The 27,145-nt window shown below is 37.1% G+C and overlaps 3 protein-coding genes across 10 annotated transcripts in view; 1 reads left to right on the top strand and 2 right to left on the bottom strand.

Annotated features, from left to right (window-relative positions):
• LOC113532491 (dynein heavy chain domain-containing protein 1) overlaps positions 1 to 13,043 on the top strand; it is a 36,990-nt gene extending 23,947 nt beyond the window's left edge. For 3 of the 6 annotated variants that reach the window (XM_053239516.1, XM_053239513.1, XM_053239517.1), the window contains 12 exons: positions 538 to 955; positions 1,023 to 1,139; positions 1,249 to 1,425; positions 1,580 to 1,758; positions 1,862 to 2,869; positions 3,766 to 3,943; positions 7,425 to 7,541; positions 10,242 to 10,449; positions 10,543 to 10,634; positions 11,590 to 11,739; positions 11,883 to 12,496; positions 12,655 to 13,043. In XM_053239516.1, coding sequence (XP_053095491.1) covers positions 538 to 955; positions 1,023 to 1,139; positions 1,249 to 1,425; positions 1,580 to 1,758; positions 1,862 to 2,869; positions 3,766 to 3,943; positions 7,425 to 7,541; positions 10,242 to 10,449; positions 10,543 to 10,634; positions 11,590 to 11,739; positions 11,883 to 12,496; positions 12,655 to 13,041 — 3,645 coding nt within the window. In that variant the 3' untranslated portion in view covers positions 13,042 to 13,043. Of the gene's footprint in view, positions 1 to 537; positions 956 to 1,022; positions 1,140 to 1,248; positions 1,426 to 1,579; positions 1,759 to 1,861; positions 2,870 to 3,765; positions 3,944 to 7,424; positions 7,542 to 10,241; positions 10,450 to 10,542; positions 10,635 to 11,572; positions 11,740 to 11,882; positions 12,497 to 12,654 lie in introns of those variants that run through there. The other 3 variants (XM_053239515.1, XM_053239514.1, XM_053239518.1) reach the window with 3 other exon arrangements.
• A 157-nt stretch (positions 13,044 to 13,200) lies between these two features.
• Positions 13,201 to 19,072, bottom strand: rrp8 (ribosomal RNA processing 8). 2 transcript variants are annotated; one of them, XM_026923872.3, is made up of 8 exons: positions 18,896 to 19,072; positions 18,657 to 18,764; positions 18,168 to 18,447; positions 17,339 to 18,089; positions 16,864 to 16,993; positions 14,818 to 14,924; positions 14,469 to 14,565; positions 13,201 to 13,522 (listed from the first exon to the last, which is right to left on the bottom strand). In XM_026923872.3, the coding sequence occupies exons 2-8, from the start codon at positions 18,741 to 18,743 to the stop codon at positions 13,409 to 13,411; spliced, it is 1,566 nt and encodes a 521-aa protein (XP_026779673.1). In that variant the 5' UTR covers positions 18,744 to 18,764; positions 18,896 to 19,072; the 3' UTR covers positions 13,201 to 13,408. The 2 variants fall into 2 exon arrangements, with proteins under 2 accessions (XP_026779673.1, XP_053095494.1); XM_053239519.1 differs by having other exon boundaries at positions 13,202 to 13,522; positions 18,900 to 19,072.
• A 4,321-nt stretch (positions 19,073 to 23,393) lies between these two features.
• Positions 23,394 to 26,666, bottom strand: med29 (mediator complex subunit 29). 2 transcript variants are annotated; one of them, XM_026923960.3, is made up of 5 exons: positions 26,359 to 26,666; positions 26,182 to 26,240; positions 25,695 to 25,727; positions 24,835 to 24,919; positions 23,394 to 24,552 (listed from the first exon to the last, which is right to left on the bottom strand). In XM_026923960.3, exons 1-5 carry the CDS (start codon positions 26,509 to 26,511, stop codon positions 24,325 to 24,327), a joined length of 558 nt encoding a protein of 185 aa, XP_026779761.1. In that variant the 5' UTR covers positions 26,512 to 26,666; the 3' UTR covers positions 23,394 to 24,324. The 2 variants fall into 2 exon arrangements, with proteins under 2 accessions (XP_026779761.1, XP_026779762.1); XM_026923961.3 differs by lacking the exon at positions 25,695 to 25,727 and having other exon boundaries at positions 26,359 to 26,658.
• Positions 26,667 to 27,145: the final 479 nt, after the last annotated feature.

Raw genomic sequence — 27,145 nt, 5'->3', positions numbered from 1 at the left:
ACTGGCCAAGTCAATCACCAGACCTTAACCCAACTGAGCATGCATTTCACCTCCTGAAGAGGAGACTGAACGGAAAAACAAACCCAAAACAAACAATAACTGTAAGAAGCTGAAGTACAAGCCTGGAAAAACATCATAAAAGAAGGATGCAAGTCAGTGGGTTCCGATTGATACAAGTTATTACAACCAAATATTCAGTATTATTTACTTTAATTTACTGTTTCAATACTTTTGCTCACCTATTTAGAATTTATATCCTGAATGTATTTTTTCTGTAATGCTGCTTCGTGACAATAGCCAATGTTAAAAGTGCTATACAAATACAGTTGAATTGAATTGAAGATTGGGGATCTGCCACACTAAACAACATAAAACATGACTTTAAAGTGTAAATATCAGGAATTTCTGATCTATTCTATCTCAAAATCAAATGTCTTCAGGATATAGCAAAAACAAAAGAATTGGCCTTGCAGTTCCAATATTTTTGGAGGGGACTACAAGTCAATTACCCAATATGTTAATCTGTTTGATTTCTAGGAAACCAACATGAATGACCACACCATTCCAGGTGATGCATTGTTATTAGCTGCTGCAATAACCTATTTGGGCCCATTTGGGCCTGATATTCGACTGGATCTGCTAAAACAGTGGCACAAAATGTGTCTCACAGGCAAGATTACCATTAGTCCAAAAGATGTGCGAACATCTTTGTTTGATGAACCACAGTTTCTTTCTACTGAGAATGGCAACTTCGTACACATTCCTGTGGCTATGGAGATTCACAGGACTCTGTCACAAGCACTTGGGAGGGATCAACATCTCATTCAAGCACTGTCTCCCAATCATGTTTTAAAACTGTTGTTGTGGGGATATAGAGCGCCATGGGCTCACAAATGGGCTTTGCTTACAGACACACAGCAACATAAAGAACGCAGTTCCCAAACAAGGCGGACAGGTGAGTAGCACTTTCTTTATTTATTTACTTTAATATTGTCACATATTAAATTGATTCCACTTTTTAGAGTATTCATACCAGTTCCCAGTAAATGCTGGAGGATCTGAAAAAGAAGAGTTTGAGCTCATTGTTTCTGCAGATGACCCAGAATTTATTAACAAAATCAGTCATGGTGCAAAGAAAGGTTGGCAATTTATGCATTACATGCTTTTCAGTCTATTTAGAATATTTTAGTTTAGCACTAATTTCCAAAATAATATGATACAACTGACAATATTGCTGCACTTAAACAGGTTTGAAAGTTTTGGTTACTGAAATTGAGCATGCTGTGCCAGGAAAAGAGTTCCTCAGTATGTTAGATCGGCCAGGTGGAAATCACATTTTTGATGTTTTCCATCCAGTCAAAGCACTGCACCCGGAATTTTGCCTGTTCCTCAGCACCTCTCTTCCAGCAAATGTTCTGTTGGATGGTAGGAAATTGTTGCATTTTTTAATGAAATTATTGTAACAGAAGCTGAGTGACACTGATTTGAAAGTGTCAGTGAAAGTGTTTATGTAATTATGTATTGAATTCCTCAATAGAAATAATTAACTTCCATTTTGATGTTGTCTTTTTTTTGTTAGAGATCCACCCCTTAATATTGGTAAAGGTGAAAGTTATAGATCTATCTCTAAGCACATCAGAAGTCCAGGATATTATTCTGAGTGACTTAATACAGTCTAAGTGTTCAGAACTTTGGTTGAAGCATTGCCAGTTGCAGAGAGATAAACAAGTGCTTCTGGATAAACTTCATATAGAGGAGGTAAAGTAATAAAGAATAATATTTTTGAACAGTTAAACATAAAAAGGTTTAATAAATGTCAAATGTAGAAGTCAGGTTATTGTGTGCATTTCCAATATTTTAGGTTTCTTTGGTGGATTACATCTTGCAGTCTTCCACCCCACTGCTGCAGAATCCTGAGTTCCTTCCATATGTGTCACAGTGTCAGAGAGCCTCACTGAGACTTCAAGCAGAGATTGAAGACCTGTCCAATGAAATCGATGGTCACAAAGCAATAATGAATGACTTTCAACGCATAACAGCACTGGCAACAGCCCTTTATGGGGCTCTCCAGGATGTGGGACGCCTCTATCCCTTTTACTTTTTCCCTCTGTGCAGCTTCTTGACCGCTCTGCAGGAAACTTTAGCCCTAAATGGTTGGCCAGATGTTACATGCAGTGCGGAGATGGTGGAGGGTGTTGTCATGTCAGACATTTCACACAGGATAGTGTCCCACTTACTTGCTCACTATAGACCCTATTTATTCCAGAGCCATGCAGAATTACTGAGGTTGTTTTTTTCTGTTGCATTCTTCATGCACACTGAGGACTACTCTGAGATTGAACGTGTCATCTTTCTCAGAGGACTCAGTAACATAGAATCCTCAGACTATGCACTTGAACAATCTGCTCCCATGCTTCCAAGCTGGATACCAACCCATACAAAAGCTGTTTTAGGTCTCCTGGAGAAAATCTCATCCTTCCATGGCTTGATCTCCACTTTGAGGAATTCATCCAGACAATGGCAGGAGTACTTTCACTTTCCTTCAGCCACAGTGGTTGGAAATGTTCCTTGCCAGTCACACTCCCAACTGACAACATTACAGCGTGCAATTCTTTGGAAGACATTCTGTCCACAATGGCTTGCAGCAGTGGTGGATGATCTCTCTGCTTGTCAGCAAGGACAGAATATACGATCAACTGTGGCAGGTGGTTCTCTTACCAGTTCTCCAGAGGCACTCTCAAGCTTTTTGTCCAGAAATAAAGGTCCTGTAATTGTAACTATGCCAAGTCAAACAGAATATGGGTCAGGAAGCATCCACCCCCTGCACTGGATTAAACACTCTGCTCGGCACCAAGCAGAAATGAAAGGGGTGAGGTATTATAATTTATTATAATACAAGGAGTGGAAAAATAACAGAAACACCACAAGAAAATGACCTTGATTTTTCAGTGACTAAATTAGTCATATTTAGTTTCAAGGGCAACAGTCAGAAAAGTCATGTCAGCGTATGTTGCTAAATTCCTCAAAAGTACAGACACCAAAATGAGCACAGAAATAAATGACCACCTATATAACTCAGTTGTAGGTAGAAAAAAAAAAACAAAAAACTGTACATCATGAACTTCACAATGCTGGAATTCATGGCAAGGTTGCCTTTGGTGTAAGAGCACAAAACTTGAACCGCTGAGCAATGGGCAAATATAATATGGTCTGATGAGTCAACTTTCCCCATATCTCCTGTATGGATTTCACCATGCATCTGGACAGTTTTATGTTTGAAGGAAGCCAAAGGATGCTTTCAAGCCACAATGTCAGATACCAACTGTTAATTATGGTGGGTGATCCATAACGTGGGTGGGTGATCCATAACGTGATCCGTAACATTATTTAACAGTGTTTTGATGAACACCCTAATGAAGTCAATTGCCTTATATAGCCTTCTCAATCACCATATTTAACATTTTAACTTCATGGGAAGTGCTGGAACACAGACTGTGAAATAGATATCCGCAACCACCCCTCAAAGAGCTGGAAGATTTTCTTAAAGAGTGGTCCAGCATCCTGCGTCAAACCATGTATGGTAGCCCTACACCTTATTAGGTCCTTGAGTTTAATATATTGTTTCAGGTTTCCGTTATTTTGTCCACCCCCTGTATATGCATCTATTTTTTGAATAGATTGAACCACATTTAACATTTAGCATGGATAAATGTTTATGTTTTGCACATATATGATGTTTTATAACTATGTCATGATTCTCAATAGGTGAAGGTGGTTGTACTTTCATTTGGATCTAAATGCCAAAGAGATGATGTTCTCTCATCACTTAATACAGCTGTTCAGACTGGCTATTGGCTGGTTTTGAATAACTGTCACCTGCTCGATCATTGGGATACCAGAGTTGTTACTCAGCTAAGACGTTTAATATCCTGCACAGGAAAAGGTAAATGCAATTCCCTTTACTCAGTCTTCAGTTAGGGCTTAATTCTTTAATTAGTACTGCTTAGCCATACACATTGGGCTAATGGAGTAACACCTTTATTTTTAAGCATATTTGTAATTTGTATTTCCTATGAAAAGAAGAGCGTAGGACTGAAGTACAGAAAGTCAATCATGCTTTTTATATCCCAATTTCAGATGAGTGAAGTATTCAGAAGAAATGACAGGTTGCTGAATTTTACCATGTTAAATTTCAACATTCATAATAAAGCAGTGATCAGAGTCTTAGTTGTTGTTTCCACTGCAGTTTGTATTTTGGCTCTAGTTTTGAGGTTCAATGATTCAAATTTTTATTGTTTATTTGTTCATCAAAATTCTGTTGGTGATATACCAAGCTGATGGCTAAAAAATTATGGAATTACAAACTACAAATATCACTCCAATACAAATGACAATGAATAGACAATAAATACAGGTATAGTACAAAACAATATGAATGCAAACACAAATATTACACATACAAACAGATACAAGGCAAATATAGCACTTATGAAATATTGCACATATGATGGATTGCCAGTTGTGGATTATTGCACATACAGTATGTTATGTATTGCACATAGGATGTGGCAGTTAGTGTAATTATTGTGTTGTTATTATTGTGTTTTTGTTGTTGGACAATATCCTTACTTGAGTTCAGAGTTCAGTTGTGAAACAGCCCCTGGGAAGAAGCTGTTTTTGAGCCTGCTGTTGCAGGTGTAAATGGCTCTGTAATGCCTGAGGGATAGTAAGAGGACGAGCAGAATAAAATAAATCACAATGAAAACTAGGTAAATACTAATAATAGATAATCACAACGTTCTGAAGATCAAATAGATTTAGGACAATTGCAAAACTGCACCTCACTTGCAATCTTCAGCACAACACCTTATATGTTAAACTTGGAGGACGTAATGTCAAGGATTGGATTTGCATTCCTATCTCAGGAACTAACTTACAGGTCTTTCTGCTGTAAGCAATGGTTGCAGAGAGAAAAAGTGGTAAGATCTAAATTGACCAAGTCAGTATTATGAATCCAACTGAGTATGAATTTTACTTCTTATAAAAGAAAATGGCTTAGAACAAACAGATGCTTAACAGAGGCTTTAAGGCTAACCAAAACATTTCACATGAACATAGGAAGGCTGGTCACTGAAGAGTCTGTCAGAGGGTTGCAGATTTGGAATAGTTGATTGATGTAAGGGATGTGTGAACATACAAACTAAAAAACTTTAGACAGTTCTCAGGTGAAATTTAGGGAAAAACAACAGCAAATAGCTTTTCTCTAACATGGTTTATTATGTTCCATGGCTGCTTGGCCATGGAAACTCATTTCATGAAACTCTTGATGCACAGTTCTTGTACTGATGTTTGGAACTGTGTAGCGAGTGATGCAATTCTATGACAGTGTCATGGTTAAAGTAACTGAGCTCATCAGTACGACCTATTCTACTGCCAGAGTTTGTCTGTGGAGAATGCATGACTATATGCTTGATTTTATGCTCCTGTTAGCAGTGGGTATGGCTGAAACACATAATTAGGAGGGGTGTCCACATACTTTCGGATAAAATTTTTTTGCTTGCAGAAAATGTTTTTGGTTTGTTGTCATATATATGTTTTTAGAAATGGTTAATTAATATTTAAATCCCTGGAAAATGACAAAATGTGGAAAAATGCTAGAACATGTTGGTGGCCCAGCATACACTGTAAATAATTATGTAAGAAAAAAAATTTCACAAGACTTGTCTGTACATGTACCTGTAAGTTCATCTGTAGTTTAGCAAAGAAAGCACACCATCCTTCAATCCTGTTTTTATCAAGGCCTAACTAACAATTGTGAGGTCTTTCTATAAACAAACAAAATAACCTCAGATGACAAAACTACACAACAGATTTCAATATGTAGTCATTTTTTTTCCCAAAAAGTAAACCAACATTCAGAAACCAGGTGGGAAAAATTAGAAACTCACCATTCTACAGTAAGAAGGATTGTTTACAAATGAAGACAGTTTCTTTCCAGGAGTGCAATTTCAGACCAAAGTCAGACCATTTAATGCTCAGAGATATAAACCCAAGAGTTACATCTTGTGACCTTCAGGGCTCTGTAAACACATTAAATGTGTTCATGACAGCACAATCAGAAAAACAAGTTGGCTTTCATGAAAGGGTGGCTAGGAAAAAGCCCCTTCTCTCCAAAAAAGAATATGGCATGATTTAGGTTTGCAAAATTACATCTGAACAAACCAAAACAATACATAGTTTTGGAACAATATCCATTTTAATGATGAGACCAAGGTGGAGATGTTTGGTCATCATGCACAGCGCCATGTTTGGAAAAAACCAAACACAACGTATCACCACAAACACCTCATAAGCACCTCATATGGCTTGTTTTGCAGCCACAGGAGCTGGGAACTTGCAGTCATTGAGGCAACAATGAACTCCACTTTATACCAGAATATTCTTGAGGCAAATGTGAGGCCATCTGTCCAGCAGCTTAAACTGGGTCGAAATTGGGTCATGCAACAGGACAATGATCCCAAGCACACCAGCAAATCGATATCTGAATGGCTAAAGAAGAAAAAAAAATCAAGGTGTTGGAAGGGACAAGTCAAAGTACAGACTTCAGCCTCTTTGAGATGCTGTGGCAGGATCTTAAGAGAGCTGTGCGTAAATGAATGCCCTCAAACGACAATGAACTGGAACAATGCTGTAAAGAAGAGCCAGCCAAAATTTCTCCAAAACGATGTGTGTACGTCAAGTTATTGTTGCTAAAGGTGGTTCCACATGTTATTGAATTATAGGGTGTACTTATTTTTTTCCCACCTGGTTTCTGATTGTTGGTTTACTTTTTGGGAAAAAAATGACTACATATTGGAATCTGTTGGGTTTTTTTTTTTTTTTTGTTATTGTTGTTGTCACCTGAGGTGATTTGTTTGGTTATAAAACTAGGTGAGGACCACACAATTGTTATTTAGGCCCTGTTAAAGGAAACAGAATTGAAGGAGGGTGTTTTTTTGTTTGTTTTTTTTTCACGACTGTAGCTAGCATCTAAGAGAGGTACAGCATTGGATATGCTGAAAAAAAAAACCTTAGACCTTGTCTTGTCTAAAAATCTTTTTTTTTTCTCTGCTCTTTAAACACAACAGGGATGATCAAACTTAATTCTACTTAACCTGCCATATTACAGATTACTTTCAGACCATAAACTATTCAGTCTATGGATTTTATTGGATCAGGAAAAGCTGGATTCCAGCTTTCCACAACTGGAGTCTGTTGAAAAACATTCATGAAAATAATTACCCAGAAATAAAAAGCTGACACAGGCTTTTTATTTTTTATTTTTTTTTTTACCTGAAACAAAAATCAATGTGTGATAACAACAGTAAATTTTACTTACGTGTCTCAAAACTTATGCTTTACTATTTTTCTTTTGTAAACCTAAGGGCACTGGACGAATATGGAGGCAGATACGGGGCTTGAAGGAGGTGCAGGAAATCAAGTTCATCCGGACTTTCGACTGTGGTTTATAACAAAAGCCAATGCTCCACTTTCTATTCCAGGTGTGGAATATTTAATTATTTTTCCATAGAATACATTGTTATTCTTTGTATTGTGTTATGATTATTATTAGTCATTTAAAAACTCTGTATGGACTAAAAACACTACTAACCTTTTAATTTCTTACCACTTATGTCTTGAAATGTTCGGCCTGTTATCATCAAAAGGGTTGAACAGGTAGAACTTTGACATACTGAAAACACAGAGAACACAGAGAAAAGGAACTTGGGAGGCTTGAAATTTTCAAAGTAAGGTCTGCCAAACAGCTGGGTATCTTCCTGAAATTATCTAATTAAAGAGATTTTTTGTGGGCCTTCAGCTGTGTATGTTGTTTCACATGTAGACTGGGGTCCAAAAGTCTGGAACACTAGTGAAAATTCTTCAAACACATCTGTAAATAACGTCAACTTGGACCCTAACTTGTTCTGTCATTTGAAGGTTCAGGAATAAAAAGCTCAGTGGCCCTAATAAATAGCCAAAAGTTTATTATCTCCAGATTCTCTTTGAAATGTAGCTGTGGCTAAATCTAGAATAGAGATAAACTAAAGTTGCAGTGGGCAAACGAATTGGACTCATGAGCCACTCATCACTTTCAGCATAGAGTTTCTAAAAAGTTTGAAAAAACATTCCTCCCTCTGCAAAACTGTGTGCCAGATCTTCAAACAAGATATAATCCCAATCAATCTCAAAGTTATGGGTAGTTGATAAAGGAGACCCCAGATACTGCTCATCAGCTGGACAATACCATCCGTATGGCGAAGCATGGTGCATCATGCTATGGGGCAGCAAGGACAAGAAGATTTTTCAGATTGAGGGAAGGATCAGTGGAGCCAACTACAGAGATGTCCTTAAAGAAAACATGTTCCAGAGTGCACATGACCTCAGAGTGGAGCAAAGGTTCACCTTCACTAAAGCATACAGCCAATCTGTGTGTGCAAAACTTAGAGACTCGAAGCTGTACTCGCTGTCAAAGGTGCTTCTACAAAGTACTGAATGAAGGTCAGGGGTGGTTCGTGTCAATGGACTAAGCCTTCCAACCTAAAAAAATAAAAAATAAAAAAATAAAAAAAATAAAAAAAATAAAAAATTTTAAATCAGTATAATGTTTTATTTCGGCATCCATATTGTCTTAATTGTGGTTAAGATTTTTTTTTGAAACAGCAACAGCACCGTTGTAAAGCGGTCATGATAAAAACACCCAGAATGTTATGAAGTGACGCTGTGGGCTAGGTGGAACGAGTGCAGCACTGTAGATTCATGCAGCCTATCAGTGACAGTCATGTCACGTGATTACACAGAGTGACATGCCCCTACATTTGATATCTATTTGGGCTGTTATGATATCTATCTGGGCTGTTATTTTATATATTATTTTTATATTATATTATTTTAGCCCGTTTCAGTGATGCTTCCATTATACATTGTTAGCAGTAGTGTTACAATCTCATTCATGGCTGGGATGTGAACAAAGTGGATTATTTACTCTATCATCATTTTTCCCCTAAAATGTATGTAAAAGTTGATACATTGAGCACACCCCGTCTAATCAAAGCACAAATTACACAAAAGGACAGATAACAAAACCATAAGTTCAGTGTCTTTTGGTTTGAATGAAAGGGTTACAACTTTTCCCTTTACCATGTTCGCTATTCAGAGGAGACACAGCATGAACCCAGTGCTCAGTGTATAAACTTGTATTGGACCATGACTGAGTCCGTAACACTACTGCTAATGATGTACACTCCCCGTTCACTTTATTAGGAACATCTGTACACCTGCACAATCAGCCAATCATGTGGCAGCAGCGCAGTGCAAAAAATCATGCGGATAGAGGTCAGGAGCTTCAGTTTCTGTTCACTTCAATATCAGAATGAAGAAAAAGTGTGATCTCTGTGACTGATCGTGGCATGAGTATTGGTACCGGATGGGCTGGTTTGAGAATTTCATAAACTGCCGATCTCCTGGGAATTTCACACACAACAGTCTCTAGAGTTTACACAGAATGGTGCGAAAAACAAAAAACATTGAGTGAGCGACAGTTCTGTGGGTGGAAACGCCTTTTTTGATAAGAGAGGATAGTTGCATCTCAGCATGCACAAAACATCAAACGTTGAGGTAGATGGGCTACAACAGCAGAAGACCACATTGGGCTCCACTCCTGTCATCCGAGAACAGGAGTCTGAGGCTATCATGGGCCCAGGCTCATTGAAACTGGATAACCCTAATAATTTTTGAGCTATTGATAGATATTAGATTTTAGCCTCCCCATTTAATATCACCACCAGCCTCCACTGGTCCAAATAATTATCAAAATGAGAGATTTTGGTTTTTGATTGGCAAAACTTTATCAGTTATTGCATGCAGATTGATAACCAGAAAGTCAATTTAATCCATTTCTAATGAATGCTTTAACACGATAAAGGGTGAAGTGGTCTGAATAAAAGGAAAAGTGTGGACAGGTAAATAAATAAATGAACACATTTAAGAGGATTGTGTGTTATTGGTTTACTAAAGTGTTTTGTTTTTTGTTTTTTTTTTGGTCCAGCTCACTTGATATTGGGCTAAGTGTAATGTGGACCTGATGCTTCTTCCGTTAAAAATGTAATTAGAATAGACCACAATTGCCTAGATTCAGATGTGAATTTATTAGTCAAACTGCAAGTGACCAAATTTTGTTGTTCTGTGATTGACATCCACTGCAGCTTTCATTAGGATGTGTGCCATGCATTTGGTGTTTGACTCTCAGTGGGACCTGAAAGATGAGCTGTGGTCCTCTTTGAGACAAGTTACCTCCACAGTTCTTCCAGCTATGAACATGGTGCAGCCTCTTCTTCGATCTGCTATCCTTCATTCTGTGTTAATGCAGAGACAAAAACTGAAGCATCTGGGACACGGGAGCATTTATAAATGGTGAAGAATTCATAAATGCTATAAAATATAAATAAATGAATAGCAAAAAATAGAACATGGTGAACATTTAGTTCTGTGCTTTTTTTCCCTTAGGTCTTATGAGGACCTTCTTGCTCTCACTGATGTACATTCCCACATTGCCAAACTGTGCCATGACCCTATTGGAGCACTGGAGTATGTAGCAGGTACTACTGCATTTACTTCTTCTTTTACTATTTTTAAACAGTGAATCATTTCAAAGTGGTTTGATCTACAATTGATCAGCACCGTCTTATGTAAAAATATACTGGATATACAGGTGGAGGTAAAGTAGAAGCATGCCTTTCACAGACTTCCCTGGGGTAAATATGAGGCAGCACATTCCAACTTCCAGATTAATACCAACATACTGTTTATCAGACGCTAGATTTTTGAAATAATCAGATGTGTAAATATAGGAAACAGTGAAAGAGCTATTTGCTGTTAAGCAAGCAATGCTCCATTAAAATGAAGACATCATTTAAAAACATGATGTTCTTGAACTGCCGTTTTTATTTTTTTATTTTTAGCAGTCATTGCAAGCTGAGTGCCATATTCCGGTATCAAAGGAAAAACCGGTGGCACTGTAATGCAGTAGGAGGCATTTTTCTGGCCTGGTTTAGGTCCACTTGTCCGTTAGAGGGAAAGGTCACAGCAAATCTATATAAAATTATTTTTGCCCGACTGCCTTTAGCCTATGATGAAACATTTCTATCTTGATAGGAGTGATCTCTTCCAGGATGAGAATGTTCCCATCCACAGGGCATAAGGCATCACTGAACAGTTTGATGACTATGAAAATTATGTAAATCATATGCCATGGCCTTCAGTCACTATATCTCAACAGAGCTGAATAACTATGGGAGATTTTATACTGGCTAGTTAGACAGCACTCCCCTCCAGCACATCCACTCAAAATATTAGAATATCCTTTGAAAAAAATGGTGCTTCATCCCTCTAGTACCTTTCCAGAGACTTGGAGAATGAACCAAGGCACACTGAAGCTGTTCTGGCAGTTAATGGCCCAACACCTTACTAAGACACTTTAGGGTTTCTTTTAATTTGTTACCCATCTGTATGAATGAATATCTACCTTGGCTTACAGTGCTAATTTGCCTATAGCTTACTTGATATATGGTGGTCACATATCAGACTCAGCTGATTTGGAGGCTGTGAAAGCAGTGTGCAGAGTTTGTCTACAACCACCACCATCTACATGGGGTAGTGGCCCTCACCTTCTTTCAGAAATGATCAGCATGAGAGGACATTTTGGTATGTGATCACTTTAATGCAGAAACTATTTTAAACATGCTGCAAAAATGGAAAAAGTCCTAATTTACTTAAGGAAAAAAAATCCTTGATACAACAACCTTTGAACCCTTTACTAAACTTAATTTCTCTTTCTTTATTTTCAGATGAGGACATTCTGAAAGCTGTACAGCATTGCACTGAAATCACACTGAATAACAATGATACCCTGCTTCTGGGATTCAGTGCAGAGATGAGAAGTGATATAGTGAAAATAAGAAGTCGGTCACTCAGAATCCTGCTTCTTCAGGCTGAAGATAGCTTTGCAGCTGTCAGACATTATGATGGCATGTTCAAGCATCTTCCAGAGCTTGCAGACTTCAAAATGGCTCAAGAAAGATTACAAGCTTTACAGACCAAGTTTGAATGGACAGAGGAGAGCAGAGGTGTGGGTGAGGGAAAAGTCTCGCTGGGCCCCATTCGTACTTTCCTCCAGACAGAGTGGGACAATCTTGCAGAGAAAGTGTCATCACTTCTTGAACATGCTTTTCAACCATCACAAGACCTTTCTGCTTCTCCACACATCACATCATCCATTATTTCAGAGTTGGAGACTCGAGCAAACCTGCTCCAAATGTATCAGTTAGAAAAATACAGTTGTTCACCTCCTATCTACTGTTTAGCTGCCTTTGCTAACCCCCGGGGCTTTCTGGCTGCTTTGATCAGAGAGACTGTCCACATCGAACAGAGTGATATCAGCCACATTACGTTGCATTTTCAGGTATATTACCAGATCATTTGCTCACTGTTCTAAAATATAATTTGGAAAATATGTGAGAAAGAATTGAAGTGAATCCATGTTAATTGTTTCTTTTTCGTATATAAACATTTCAAAACATAGCATCGTACATCCACCATAAAACATGTCTACATCCTCAGGTCCTAGGTGCTGCAGCATCTCCAGCATTTCAGCCCTCAAACGGGATCTGTCTTTCTGGATTGGAGCTACATGGAGCATTGTGGGATACACAACTTGGAGCTCTGCAGGACACCCTGTCACCTAAGCCTTGTCCTTTTCCTCTTCTCTGGGTCAGAGCTCAAGTAAGGAACTCCAACATGAGCTCCTCATCTCACAGTTCACCTTCTAATTCCTACGCTATGCCTCTCTACAACTGTCCTCTATATCTGGACAGTCAGAGTAAGGATGGAGTCTGGAGCCTCTCAGTGGACAACATTGTCACTTATGTTCCACTTATGACAAGATTAGATCCAGTACTTTGCAAGATGAGACGAGTTAGATTAGTCTGTGCACTCAAAGAAAATTAATTTCGGTAACAATTATAAATACTGAGATTTAAAAGACTGCACACCAACGTAGCATTTTTTTAAATCAAAAGGTTTAATGATTTTTATGAATGACAGCGTAAAGATAATTAAACATAAAATTTGAATAGTTATTCTTTATATATTTATAATGGTAAATGCATGCACATTTTTTGCACTAAATTAATTTACTAAACTCACTAATGCCAGATTAATGGTATGCATACACTTTGTAGTCTTGATTCTTATAGTATAATATAGTATATTATAATTATACTATTATAGTTACAGTATTATATTATAGTTACTCTAGTCTGTTGCCTTTTGTTTTTAACTCTCTGCTCTGCCTGCAGTCCTATTATCAATGCATCTACCGTTTCTTGTACAAACAAGGCTTGAGTTCAAGCCCTATTTTCCTTACATCATTTGGAACATTGTGTGTCTTCAGAAACTCAAAGGAGTAGAAGTGGCTGTTGTCTGTGTCCTAAAGACATAATGTAAACAACAGAAATAATTAGCAAAGATACAAATAAAGATTCATCAAAAAAATTAAACACATTTTTGACATAGACGTGCATGAACTGGGCAATTTCAGATGTTTGTACAAGCCAGCATTGGTTAACTTACTCTTCATACTCAGCAAAAGTCACTGAGCTCATGCTCATTTAGCTTGTTCCATTACCTACAAACTACAGTTTGTTGTATTTTTAAGACATTTGCTTGTGCAATTTATCTTTACATGATTCTGTTTAAATTGGATGGATTTAATTTGCCAGTTAACAAAATGTTAGTTGTTTTTTTTATATATATATTTTTAAATTTCTGATTTTTATTTGCTGTTTAATCAATACTAAATTAGCTGTGATGCATTAAATTATTAAACATGCTACTGTGGCAATCCCTACCCCCTGGTTGTACTTAAAGCAATAAAGAAGACCATACTGCACAAATGGTGAGCTCCTGATCTGCTGTTAACTAAACATTAGCATTGTAAATAAACATTATTTGATAGATATTTTTGTAAAAGCTCAACTTGCAGAACAAATATGTAATTTGTACTTACCAACCAGGAATTCACACAAGTAGTTGACGAGACGTCTTTTCAATAGTTTAAGCAAAAATGATTCAGAACTTCACTATTTTTGGCCAGGTTTATTAGTCAGTTAAATGCTGTTACACTACTTAAGGATGTTCCAATGCCTGAAATTCACTCATGTTGACAACCTGTTTCAGGTGAAGTCACTGGCTCTGGCATTTATATATATATATATATAAATGTAAGCTCAACTTGCCAAAATTACAGGAATCATCACCATTAGGGAAGTAACATCTGGTTGAACGTACTGTACATTACACTGCCACAATTAATTACATGTTTTGAATCAAAACTCTATTAAAAAAAATAATGTGTAAGTTTATCATCATCTTACCTTACTGACCAACTTAAAGCCCAGACGAGATAAGGCTCCAGTGAACTGGCGTATATTATCAAACCTGCTGGCAACTTCTGCAACTTTGAGGACACCCCTACAACAAATTAAAAAGGTTAGTATATATACATGTTTCCTTTGTTGTTATAGATATCAGGGCACTGGGCCACCAGCACTTGATTACCTGACTCAAACCAAAACTCTTTTACATTTCATTGTATCTCCTTTAGATACTTGTAGTTGTAACTGGATGATTCGAAATGATGTGCCAGTATCAGCAATAATAACTATAGAAATAGAAAGCTAGGGAAGTTTTAATACTTTTAAAAGGCATCAAAGCACAAATTACCCCATCACCAGAACTCTGTTTGCCTCAGCCAAAAAGTCTGCAAGGTTGGTCCCCATAAGGGAGAGACAAAAGACTGCAATATCAACTGTGGAGTCACCAAGTGGCACCTGTACAGACACAAAGCAATAAACATAAGCACCTGATCAGATAAATGCAACCATCCTCTGGCACCCCCTTAATTAAAATACCACAGTGCAATGTACAAAACACTGAATTAGGCAGTGAGGCAGGAATTACCTGGTATGGTTTTCTGCATTGTATGATGAGTCAGTATAAAACACTTATTCAAAATTGGCTGCCAAGTCCTTTCACATTGTCTACAAAGTTTGACATATGGCTTTTTGACGTTTACAGGCCTAAATGGTTTGATTGTTGATCTCTCAAAACGAGCTCCTAATAAGTAATAGTGAACGAGCCCATTGCGACCACTTTGAGAGTCAGGTTATTTGGCTCAAATTTCAAAATGAAAACTTACTTGTTTAGCTTGACCTAACTAATTTTATTATAATGTTCATGATTTGTAGTCATTTTCAAAGAGTTATAATTTATAACTTGGGGACTAAAATTTTGAACTGCACAGCACCATATAATGTTTTTATTGGACTAAGACAATAAAGGGCTTATAAATAACTGAAGTGTTTACTCAGGAGTAAACAGAAATTTTTATCTCTGGACCTACATATTTTGGCCTTGATTTTTGGAAGTAAAATAATCTGAATAAACAGAATAAACTAAATTATACATTAAGATTTTATGTACAATAGATGGGAAGGAAGCATTTTTGAGTGTTCTGCTGTGATTCTCAAATGTAAGAGAGGCTACAAAGGTAATACCAAGACACTTTACCACAGGGGAATTTTGGCAAACTTTATCACTCAATCAATGTTACTTTCAAGGTACTTGAATAAGTTAAACAAATAAGTAATTTGTACTTGTCCAATAGTTTAAGCAAAAACGATTCAGAACTTCACTATTTTTGGCCTGGTTTATTAGTAAAATGCTGATACACTATTGAAGGATGTTCCAATGCTTGAAATTCACTCATGCGGACAACCTGGTTCAGCTGAAATCACTGGCTCTGGAACTGATACTGCACATTACGGAAGTTCATGTGCATCAGTAGTGAACTCCTTATAGCTCAATGACAGACCTTCCTTGAAAGGAGGATACTCCAACTTTTCAGCATCTTTAGCATCTTTTGAAGGCTGACAATGATCCTGAACTTTGAATAAATAAATCTGTCATTTAGATGTAATGAGTTCTGGCAGATTTGACTAATGTAAAAACCTGTCCACAAAACTGAACACTTGCTTCTCCTGTGTTTTACACACAATAAATGACAAAAATGCTCCTCCATACTAGCTCTGTGGGATTGGATTATGATGTGCAACCGTAATCATTAACTGTAATCATTAATTAGCATAGCACTGGTCACAATTAACTATGCATATATTTACATTTCAATTTTAGCCTTTTTAACATTTGTTTACATTTAGCTTTAAAGGACAACAAAAATAACTGTTGGAGTCGACAGGATTAGTCACAATTTCTTCGGGAGCAGGTGGAAGTGGGTTACAAAATAGTCCTGTGCTGACTTCATACAAAATGATAATATTTCGCTAAAACAAAAGAAGATTAAAAAAATAATAATTGTTCCCAGCATCTTACACAATGCAGTTTACTGGAAAATAGGCTTCATGTAGTCTAAAATTTTTCAGACTAACAAAGTATATTTGGCCTGTTTTCTTTACTCTATGCTTTACTACTATCTTTCCACCACCACAACAACTCCCCACTGCAGCAACTAGTGAATGCATCAGTTGACTCAAGTGACTAGTCTATGCAACCCCTAATCATTGATGAGGTTTTAGAAAGTGGTGTTAAATCCATAGCTTTCTGTTGTGAATAAATTATATAAGGAAATGGCATGCTAATATGATGACAAATGGAACCAGAAATGAGAGACACTTCTCTAGGGGAACCTGGGGGAAATTCAGTATCTGAAACCTGATATGTAATAAAATAATGTGATTAAAAAAAACTTACATTTGCCATATCACAGGCAGTGACAAGGTCACATACAGGAGCCAGATCAAAGCAATGCACTTTGTTCTTCACACTCCGTGCAATCTTGCAATCTCCACAGCCAAAGTCTGCTATTACCAAAGATGACGATCTGACAGTTAAAACCAAAAAAAAAAAAACACATCCACTGTTAAAAGGTATTTAACCACTTTGCTCAGAAGGCTAAAAGAATTATGAGTTAAAAGTAGTAAAATAATACAAATATTCTGCTCATCATTTAAATGGCTTTAATTTTGAATGAATGTGAATTGAAAATCATTCAAGTGACCAGTCATATAAGCTAATAACTAAAAACTTAAACATTATAACTGTGTTAATAGTGGGTTGTGATTTTCACCACTACAATGAAATAAAAAAGGCACAGACCTCCTGCTTCAGAGACCCCAGAGAACCACTGACTTAAGAGACAGAATCAAAAAGAAGCAACTTCTCTCACCTTTGCTGAATATAGATGATGATGGAATCCACTGGGTTTGCAGGCCAGCGTTTCACTTGTTCAGTGTAGCCTCTATGGTAAATCTTGATGGCATCAGGGTCCTGCTTAAATATATGTTGGGCCTCACCACTTGTTGATGTGTAAAGCAGTTCATTTATGTAGCGGAACCGGGCTGATTGTAACTGCTTCTCCATTCGGGACCTTAAGGCACTGGAGCGGTCCACTTGACATTCACTGACATTTTTGAAATCTTTTTCCTGTTCAAGATTTGAATCACTTAGTTTTTCATTGCTTTCAGTGACATGGATGTTTAAAAAACGCTGCAATTTCTTAGCCTGAAGCCAAGACTTTTTATCCACTTTGACAGGCCTTTGTTTTTCACACTGATTATATGCAGTGGTCTTCAACCCATTAGAGACTGGTTTTATAGGTGTTAACTGATGTGTGTCTTTGTTTACTTTTTTTGTAATAGTCTGGGCTTTTTCAGATGTGTCTGTACTCAAGTTTACATTATCGTTCTTCTCTTCTGATGCCATTCTCCAAAGTGACGAATCATCATTCTGCATTTTCCCTGCTACTGAGAGGTCCTGCACCTGCCTCAACTTTTCCTCCAATTTAAGATCTGCAATAGCCGAACTGAGAAGGAATTTATTCTTGCATCGCCTCTTGTTCTTCATTTTATTCTTCCACTGTTGCCGGCTCAATCTTTCATCAGTAGAATCTTCTACTGCTTTATACAACTTTTTAGAACCTGCAAAACATGAGATAATTGTAATTAAAAGATAACAAGACAAAATGGACAATGTCTGCTAATCTGCTTGGATTCTACTTCTTCCAGTGTTGGCTGTGTCCACTGTAAGCTTCACTTGTCGTTTCTTCACAGGTTTCTGCAGTATGTCTGTTTCCCTGCCCATGTCTCCTTCAATTCCTGTACTAGAAGTTTTCTTCTGTTTTTTGCACCTTTGTTTCTTCTTCTTCTTGAAAAGGTGTACAGGAGCTTCTTCCGTTTCCTCATCACTACCTGGAGAAGTTTTTATACATTCCCAGTCTGGGGCTGACCCCAAGGTCTGGAGAGTTCGCTTAAGGCAGTGCCTGCTGATTGCCTTGTGCTATTTAGGGGGGCAGTGAAGACAAATGATTATAGATATTTTTATGAAGAACCAAAGCTAAGACACATCATAGTCAAGCCATGGCACATGGCCTTATAGACAAAAGTCTAAAGAGCTTCAGCTGAAATGTTTTGCTGCACGATAGAATAAAATCACTTTATTACGTCTTATTATATATAAATTATTATGTTTAACGTGCTAGAAACTACCTTCCTAACAAGAGGCTCAGCCCTCACTACAGAGTCGGCCTGTTCCTCAGCTGGCATGTTATCAGTCCATTCCTCCTCTGCAAACATGTTAGCGACGACACCAACACCCTGGCCACAAATACAGAAATCAGAGACTTAGAATACAGCAATAATCCACCACTGTACTTTTGTAACTAGCTAACACAGCTAATGATCTTTTACTAAAGTAAATGCTACAGCTAGATACATAATCAACTCACCTACCTTGTGAAAATCCTTGGTATAATTGAGTTGATATTTAACCAAAATAAAACAAATTCTGTTAATTATTCACTCATAATATCAATCATATCAGTCGCTAAGACTCCAGCATTCAACCTGCATTCACAGAGACAACACGTGGGGACTGTTTACATCCGGGTTAGGGATTATTTTTACTTCGGGTTAAGCGCAGACCGCCACTTAGCGGACTATTGTGTTACTGTCGTTACCCGATCCGTCCCCTGCCCGATTTGGTCCACGCATGCGCGATTCTTTACGCTTTACGACTCTGCCCGATCTGTGGTCATTGCACGTCATTACTGCACATTTTGTGGTATTTTGAAATAACGTACATCGCATGTTATCTTGTAGTAAGTGGAATTCTCTTTTTGTATTTTTTTAATGTAAAAAGTCTGAATAAAAATAACACATTTGAAATTGGATAACTTGTCGATATGTTGGAATTACACAATAAAAAAAAAAGAATGGCGACCACTCACTTTGAATACAAAATTGGAAATAATATTCCATCAATTAAGGGCTAGACGAAAATGGTCTTAATCAGTTAATCTTAGATGTATTTTTCAAGGAAGTGTCGTGGCAAAACTCCTCAGTTCAAAATAAAAAAAAAAAAACTTTCCAAAGTCAAAGGATTTTGGATGCCAAAAATCAGACTTTACTGAATCAACCAACAAAGCCGAGATGTCTGCAGATCATCTGATTTACATTGTCATGGCTCGTGCTTTTATACAACTCTAAAAACAATGATCCCATTAGATGGAGTTTTCTCCTTTTTTCTTTTAATCACACCCCTGCCTCTCACCGCAATTATTTCATTGTCCCTCTATCTTAGTTTTAACCGTGTCGCGAGCTCAGTCAGTTTGTTTGTTTGTTTTTGAAGTTAACATTCATTACAACCTCAACAATGCACTTCTGTATTCTGGTAGAAAAGAAAAACACCTTCCCATGAGATATGACAGAGCAAGCCTGGACTGAAAAAGATAAAATGTATGAATGAGAACTGTGTGCCTATTGTTTTCCCACAAGCAGGGTCCACCTACAAGGTCACACCAGTTTGCTTTAGGTTTCTTGATTCACATACAGAAGTATTCTCATACAGAAATATTCTTGTAAAATCATATGCATAAAATCACTCTCTTCATGAGTAGGATGTACTAAATCTCTTATCATTTCTAAGTATTTTAACTCTTGATTAGATAATCATACTTAAATCATACTCTGATTAAGAAAATTCTTCTACAGAAGCAAAACGGAGGACGTTATAGTATAACTATTCATAACAACAGACATTTTATAATTATGATGAAAGTTACAATTACAATTACATATTACAGGGTTTGCATAACTGTTTTAAATGAAAATTACCAAGTTACAAAATAAGATAAAATATAATTGCAGCTACATAAATATCACATTAAGTCTATAGTGTGCAATTAAAATGTATATATATAATTAAATTTTAAAAATACATGACAGAAACAAAACCAGAACACACAAGTAAAAAAGATAAGATAAAATAAGGCAAATAAACAAACAAAATATTAATAATAATAATAATTATTATTACTATTATTATTATTATTATTATTATTATTGCTTGTGAATGTAGTATTTTCCCAAATCTCCTTTGAGGCCCCTGACACATCACTATGGAACCCCTAAGGGGACATGGTGAGCCTGGAGCCTATCCCAGGGGACTTGGGGCACAAGGCAGGGGACACCCTGGACGGGGTGCCAATCCAATGCAGGGCACAATCGCACACACACCCATTCACACACTACGGACAATTTAGAGATGTTAATCAACCTTCAATACATGTCTTTGGACTGGGAGAGGAAACTAGAGTACCCGGAGGAAACGCCCGCAGCATGGGGAGAACCTGCAAACTCCATGCACACAGGGCCTCTTAAGGGATCCATACATCACGAATGGAAAGTCAGCAATGCCTTTCTTCTTTAGATTTTGTTTCTATAGCAGATTGAAGCATACTGTGTTTTAATGGGAGGAAAGATTCACATTAATTGGACAACAGGCTTTTAATACGTCATTTTAATATGTTATTTTAATTCTTAATTTTAGTACGTCATTTTGGGTCCCACCAGAATGCACTTGAATTTACCCTCAAGTCCCATCATTGAACAGTTCATAACTGTAGTTTGATACAAGAAACTTAAATTTAAAACTCTATTGATGGTCATACTCAAGTTCTTTTTAACACACTTAGCATTCCTTGACTTTAGAATATACATTTATAGAAGTGGAATGATTTATAATCACACTATCTTGTGTCACCCAGATGAAGATGGGTTCCCTTTTGAGTCTGGAACCTCTGGGGGTGAATGGGAGTGTGGGTGTGTGGTTTTTGCACAGTAAAATTATCTCTATGTTTACTGGACAGTGTGCTCTTCGTTTGTCCTGCCTGGACACACACAGCTTCTCATTATGATGATTGGTAGACCTCTCTCATCACTGAAACGGTAATGAACAACACTGACATCACAAACATATTGGCACTAGTCAGACTCACAGAGTGTCAGAGCTGCAGTACTTGGCTAGCCTTAACAGTTTTACACAACTAATATAGTTTGTTATTTTATCTTTGTAATTGGCAAATATTTTAAATATTTTTTTAATTTGTCATGCTGGATACGAACAGCGTAAATCGTTTGTAAATCGTCCGTAGGAGCATTTACACAAAGAAATTTGGTATTCGTGATAATGCCTTAATTAAAAAAAAAAAAAAAAAGTTTGTATCCTATTCATGCTCCTGAGTGTGCATAAGAAATCTAAGTAAAATAAATCTCGACTGCTTCAAATAATATAAATTGCAATGAGTTACTGCACTTTTATATAGGCTACTAAAACTGTCAAATTTAAAAAGCTTATGTATTTCAATTACAGACACAAATTTAATTAATATTTTGTGAAACCCATTCGTTTCATATTAAAGGCATTAATTAAAGAAATATTAATTATGTAATCATAATAATAATAATAATAATAATTTAAGCTGCAGGCAGCATTTTCTGGGGCCAAGCACCCAGACTCTGTGAGCCACACATTCACAGACACGTTACAATTGTTGCCTAAGCAATCACAGATTTGTAGTTTCACACATGATGTGTATGTTTTGACCACTTACAGGGTCTAGATGAACAAATGGGCAGCAGCATTGTTTAGACAGGTGTCAACATGATGTGAGCCACATTTGGTGAAGATTGGACAAAATTTGGAGGAGGAGTAGCAAAAATGGCAGTTAGATGTAAGCATTTTTTAGCATGTTATTGTTACTTTTGACCAGTAGGTGATGCTGGCACAAAATGTGTTGCATAACCTCACATCATGGTCCTGAAGATGCTTACCAAGTTTTGTGTTAGTGCACAAAGTCGTTGCTGAGATACAGCCTCAAATCCTGTTTGGTGGCTTCGCTGTCAGATTCAAAATCTTAAAAATATTCAAAATTCTTTTGATAATTATTGTGAGGCTTACTCTGAAGATGACGTTTTTCAAATTTGGTGATGATTGGAGAAAATCTGTAGAAGGGGTAGCGACAAAATCCCAGATGGTCGACAGGAAGTACGCTTGAATTTCAGATGTTGGTTTGTGTTCACTTCTGCATACTCAAATTTATCACAAACTCTTCAAATGATATAAAAAAAAAAGAAAGTTGTTACATTTCTTGACCACAAGGTGGCACAGTCACAAAACTTCTTGGGTATATTCAGGGCATGATCCTGAGGACACTTGTCAAGTTTTGTGATGATACGTAGATGCATTGCTGAAATACATCCTCACATCCTGTTTTTTGCATTTGCCAGCGCGTTACAGGAGAACAGGTTTGAATATCAAAATTCCTTTGAGAACTTTTGTTCAGACAGGTCTCAAAATGATGTGCGCCAAATATGGTGAAGATTGGACAAAAATTGGAGGAGGAGGAGGAGCAAAAATGGCAGTTAGATGTAAGCATTTTTGGCAAGCTATTGAAACTTTTGACCAGTAGGTGGCACCAACACGAAGTTTATTGCATAGCCTCAGGACAAGGTCCTGAAGATGCATACCAAGTTTTCTGTCAGTGCACAAAGTCGTTGCTGAGATACACTTCCTGTTTGGCGGCTTGGCCAACAGATTCGTTGGCCCATTACGGGCAAACCCTTTGGACCAATTAAAAAAATTTTTGATAACTTTTGTAAGGCTTACTCTGAAGATGTTTGGACAAAATTTGTAGGAGGAGTAGCTGAGGAGGAGTAGGAGGAGTAGATAATTTGAACTCGCCCTGACCCAGGGAATCCAGGGATGCCTAGCTTTTAAATTTTGGACACATGGTTCAAAAGTTATGACCATAAATGTACTTCCAAATTAGGCCCAAATTTGATCCGACTGTGGTGCTAGAGCGTTGGCAACACTTGGCCCAAATCATTCAATTAAGAATGCCGCTGTGTAAAAAGCTGAAATGACTCAGATGGTGTACAAGTCGGTTCCATTTTCCACGGCATTTCCTTTTAATGCTGTGCAACACTTTATTAGTGATACAATTGCACCATACAATTTATGGGTGACTGGCATTCATCAACATATGCACGAGTACAAAGAAAATCAGCACTTCCCAAACTTTCGTAAATCCAGTGGAAATTTTTACTTTGTTTTGGCTTATGCAAACATTAACACAAAACTGTACTACAAGATCGATGAATGTAAATACAAAGTTGTTTGATTATTTGTGTTAATTTTGGATTTTTTTGTTGTTGTTGTTTATTTATATGTCTAGTTATATAAGTTAGTTCCAGTCGACTAATTCGATTAGAAAAATGGCATTCCAAGAATGCTGATATTTAGTGAAACAGCACTGGTACCTTGTACTGTTTCTATCATTCCGCTTGTCAGTGTTCGCTACATAAGATTCCAATTCTAGCAACATTTTATTGCATTGAAATTGACACATACTACGGGCTGTCAGTCAGTCTGTGTGCTGCATGGCAACATGCAATACTGTATCAAGCTGTGGCTTCTATGGGAACTATTTTCATTGACAGAGCAAAACTAAACAAATGATTGACCAGGGTTGAATATATTGCTGTCAATTTAGTTTTAATTTTATGCACACCTTATTAAAAAATAGACCTGACAGAATATGTCTTAAAATATGACAATGTCTAAGCTCACAAATAAAAACACATGCCAGGTTCTTGATCAATGCACAAATTATCACAATTTAATTAAGCAGTTTAATTAAGCAACCAATGAGTATGTGCATTTCCTAGAACTTTTCCAACGTTACACTTTTTCAACCAAAATTTTATTTTGTGTTATTTTTTATTTACAAACCCCATCTAAAAACACCTTCCTTCACAGGGTGATCTAAGGACATGTAAGTTGAAGCAAACTCACAGCACCTGAAATTTAGCACCATTAAAGGATGCCTTGCTGCTGACTCTTTCCCGCTATTTTCTTGGAGCATTCCAGCAGAGCATTATGGATGTCTTTAGCACAAGATATCTGAGACTTGATCATGCTGAGATACTGAGAATAAGACAGAGACTCTGTTTGCACTGTGTCAGGTTTGGTCGCTGTAGGCACCAGGTTTGGAGAGTGTTTGGCACTGTCAATGCTCTGAGAGAGGCACTCGTGAGCCAGGCGCTAAAAGACACAAAGGATTAGTCTGTTTTTTTTCTGTTGGATTTGTCAGCTGGACTCCAGTTTAACATGGTGTCACTCTTTTTTTTTTAAACATTTTTACAATAATCTACTCCTTTTTTATTCTGACATGCAGTCCATCACTAAAGAATGATCACTACAGAATGGCTGTTACATTGCATGGAATTCAAATTAATGCAGTTTTCCAAAGAGTGCTGTAAAATAGCTGTTCATAAAGAAAATTCTGAATATTCTGTAAAATGCAATTTGATAGTTGATGTTTACCAGACAGAGCTCCAGTTGATCGCAGAGGGCGTAAAACTCTTCTAAACTCTTGTCAAATCGCTGAACTGTGGAATCATTACTCTTTCTAAAATGAAAAACAGTCAATAACTAAGTAATTAAAACTAGGCACACAGCTTGGCTTTAATAAAGATGTGTTAATAATAAAGATGTAATGCATAAAGGGAAAAAAATCATTAAGGCATGTATGAGAGACAGCAGCATTTTAATATTAGGATGGAAATGGGTTTCAAAAACAACGTAACTGATCAATTCTTTATTGAGAAGGCTTGGAAATTTGGGAGGGAAAAGTTTATGTAAGGGTTAATGCATTCTAATGCATTAACTCATCTTCAGTAAACATATTCACTAAGTGCAGACATGGAGAGAACACATAAACCTACACAGGCAGTAACCTGGCCTCAGGATCGAACCGGGGAACTTGGAGCTGTGAGGTGGCAATTTGACTCACTGTGACACCATGCCAACCCCTTATAGTGAATGTTAACAGAAAATATAATAAAGCTAAAACCATCTTAATTTATTTTTAAATATGGAACTTCTTAGCTGGGTTAAATATAGAAATCAGAAGCTACTTTAGTTCAGCTAAAAAGTTAGAAAAATATAGAAAAACTAAGGATGGGTGAGGTAAGTCTAATGTGAAGTGAAGCCCATCTTCTGTGGCAGAGGAAAACTTCACAATAACAAGCAATGACAGAAAGACGAAATATGATGAGCTGGGTTTCACTTGTGTCATTAGAAGTTAACAGACTGTCACAAATGAAGAGAAAATGAACATCAACACAACAACCAATGATGGACTTTTAGACAACTTCACAAGTTCACTGTCCTCAACAACTTACCTTGGTGAGAGTGGCTTTTCTGCCCTCACTGCACTAAAACGAAGTACAGACAGACTTCATGTTCAGAACAGCTTAAGACTAGAACTGGCATGCATTTCACTAAAACCTGGAGACATCAATCTCCGATCTCTTTATCTATCACTATGTTCTTTCCCTGACTGCAAATTCCTGGCACTTATGTTTGTCCTCAGACAAATATCATAAAGACAATATTTTCCATTATACTTTTAAATGGGTACATATACAGGGGGCTGAAAAGGGATCTTAAAAACTTTGGGAACCAGTTAATTACTGTGAACATAAAAATCAGAAAGAAAGTAGACTGAACCAGGACAACATAAATTATTCAAATCATCTGTAGTATATCCCAAAGACTTCTAACAGGTATACGACTAGAACTTGAAGTACAAGTACTCGACTTCGTTAACAATGTGTATTAAATATACATTATTTACATTTGTTTAAGTTAACAACGATGTGTACTTACATTCCGTTATCAATTGCTGTATTGTGTGCAAAATTTTGTGAAGCGATGGCCATTACGTTCTGAAACAAAAGCGCAAAAGAAGATCAGTTGAAGGTGATTAATGTGCTTCTACATAAATTTCTTTATAAATATGAATGAAGCCTATCGTTTATATAACAAATAAAGCTATAAGCAAACCTGTAAACTCTCTTTTAATTGAGGAATCAGCATTTTAAACCTATGAACAGGGTCGAAATCCTGCTGTTGGTTGAGCTGCTGTTGCTGTTGTTGTTGTGGAGGCTGCTGAAGTACTGCCTGTGGGTTTGCTGGCGGAGGCGGTTGCTGGGACATTACTGTAAAAAGCAAGTGGCAGCTCAATATTTACAGACATTCACTAAAGATCTTTTCTTCTTCCTCCTCTCGTTGTTGCACTTCTTCTTCTGCTGCTGCGTCTTCTTCTTCTTCTGCTGCTGCGAGTTAAGCCCGCTGGTACACGATAAGTCAACAGTACCATCTACTGGACTATTGTGCAATGAAGCGTCAGCTAACAAAAGATTTTAACCTAAACCTACTATAACTTACACTCCCGTCCACTTTATTAGGAACACTTTTACACCTGCACATTCATGCAGTTATCTAATCAGCCAGTCACGTCGCATCAGCGCAATACAAAAAAAATGCAGATACAGGTCAAGAGCTTCGTTTAATGTTCACATCAAACACCAGAATGGGGGAAAAATGTGATCTCTGTGATTTTAACTGTGGCATGGTACAAGAGGGACTGGTTTTTAACAGTGCTTTGCTACAACAGGACTGTGGAACCTCTTCCTCTGCTTCAGGAAATGCTCTTGAGAAAATGTCATGCTCATTTTCCCTCCCTAAACTGAAACGAGATTTTCGCCCTTGGTTAGGAGCAATAATTCACTCACACTTTTTTTTTTAAACTCTCTTCAGAAAGATTTCTCAGCAGGAAAAGAAAATTAAG

This window comes from Pangasianodon hypophthalmus, chromosome 14, assembly GCF_027358585.1.
Source record: "Pangasianodon hypophthalmus isolate fPanHyp1 chromosome 14, fPanHyp1.pri, whole genome shotgun sequence".
NCBI classification, from domain to species: Eukaryota; Metazoa; Chordata; class Actinopteri; order Siluriformes; family Pangasiidae; genus Pangasianodon; species Pangasianodon hypophthalmus.
Note: the sequence above shows the minus strand (reverse complement) of the source record. Positions and strands in the feature narration are given on the sequence as shown.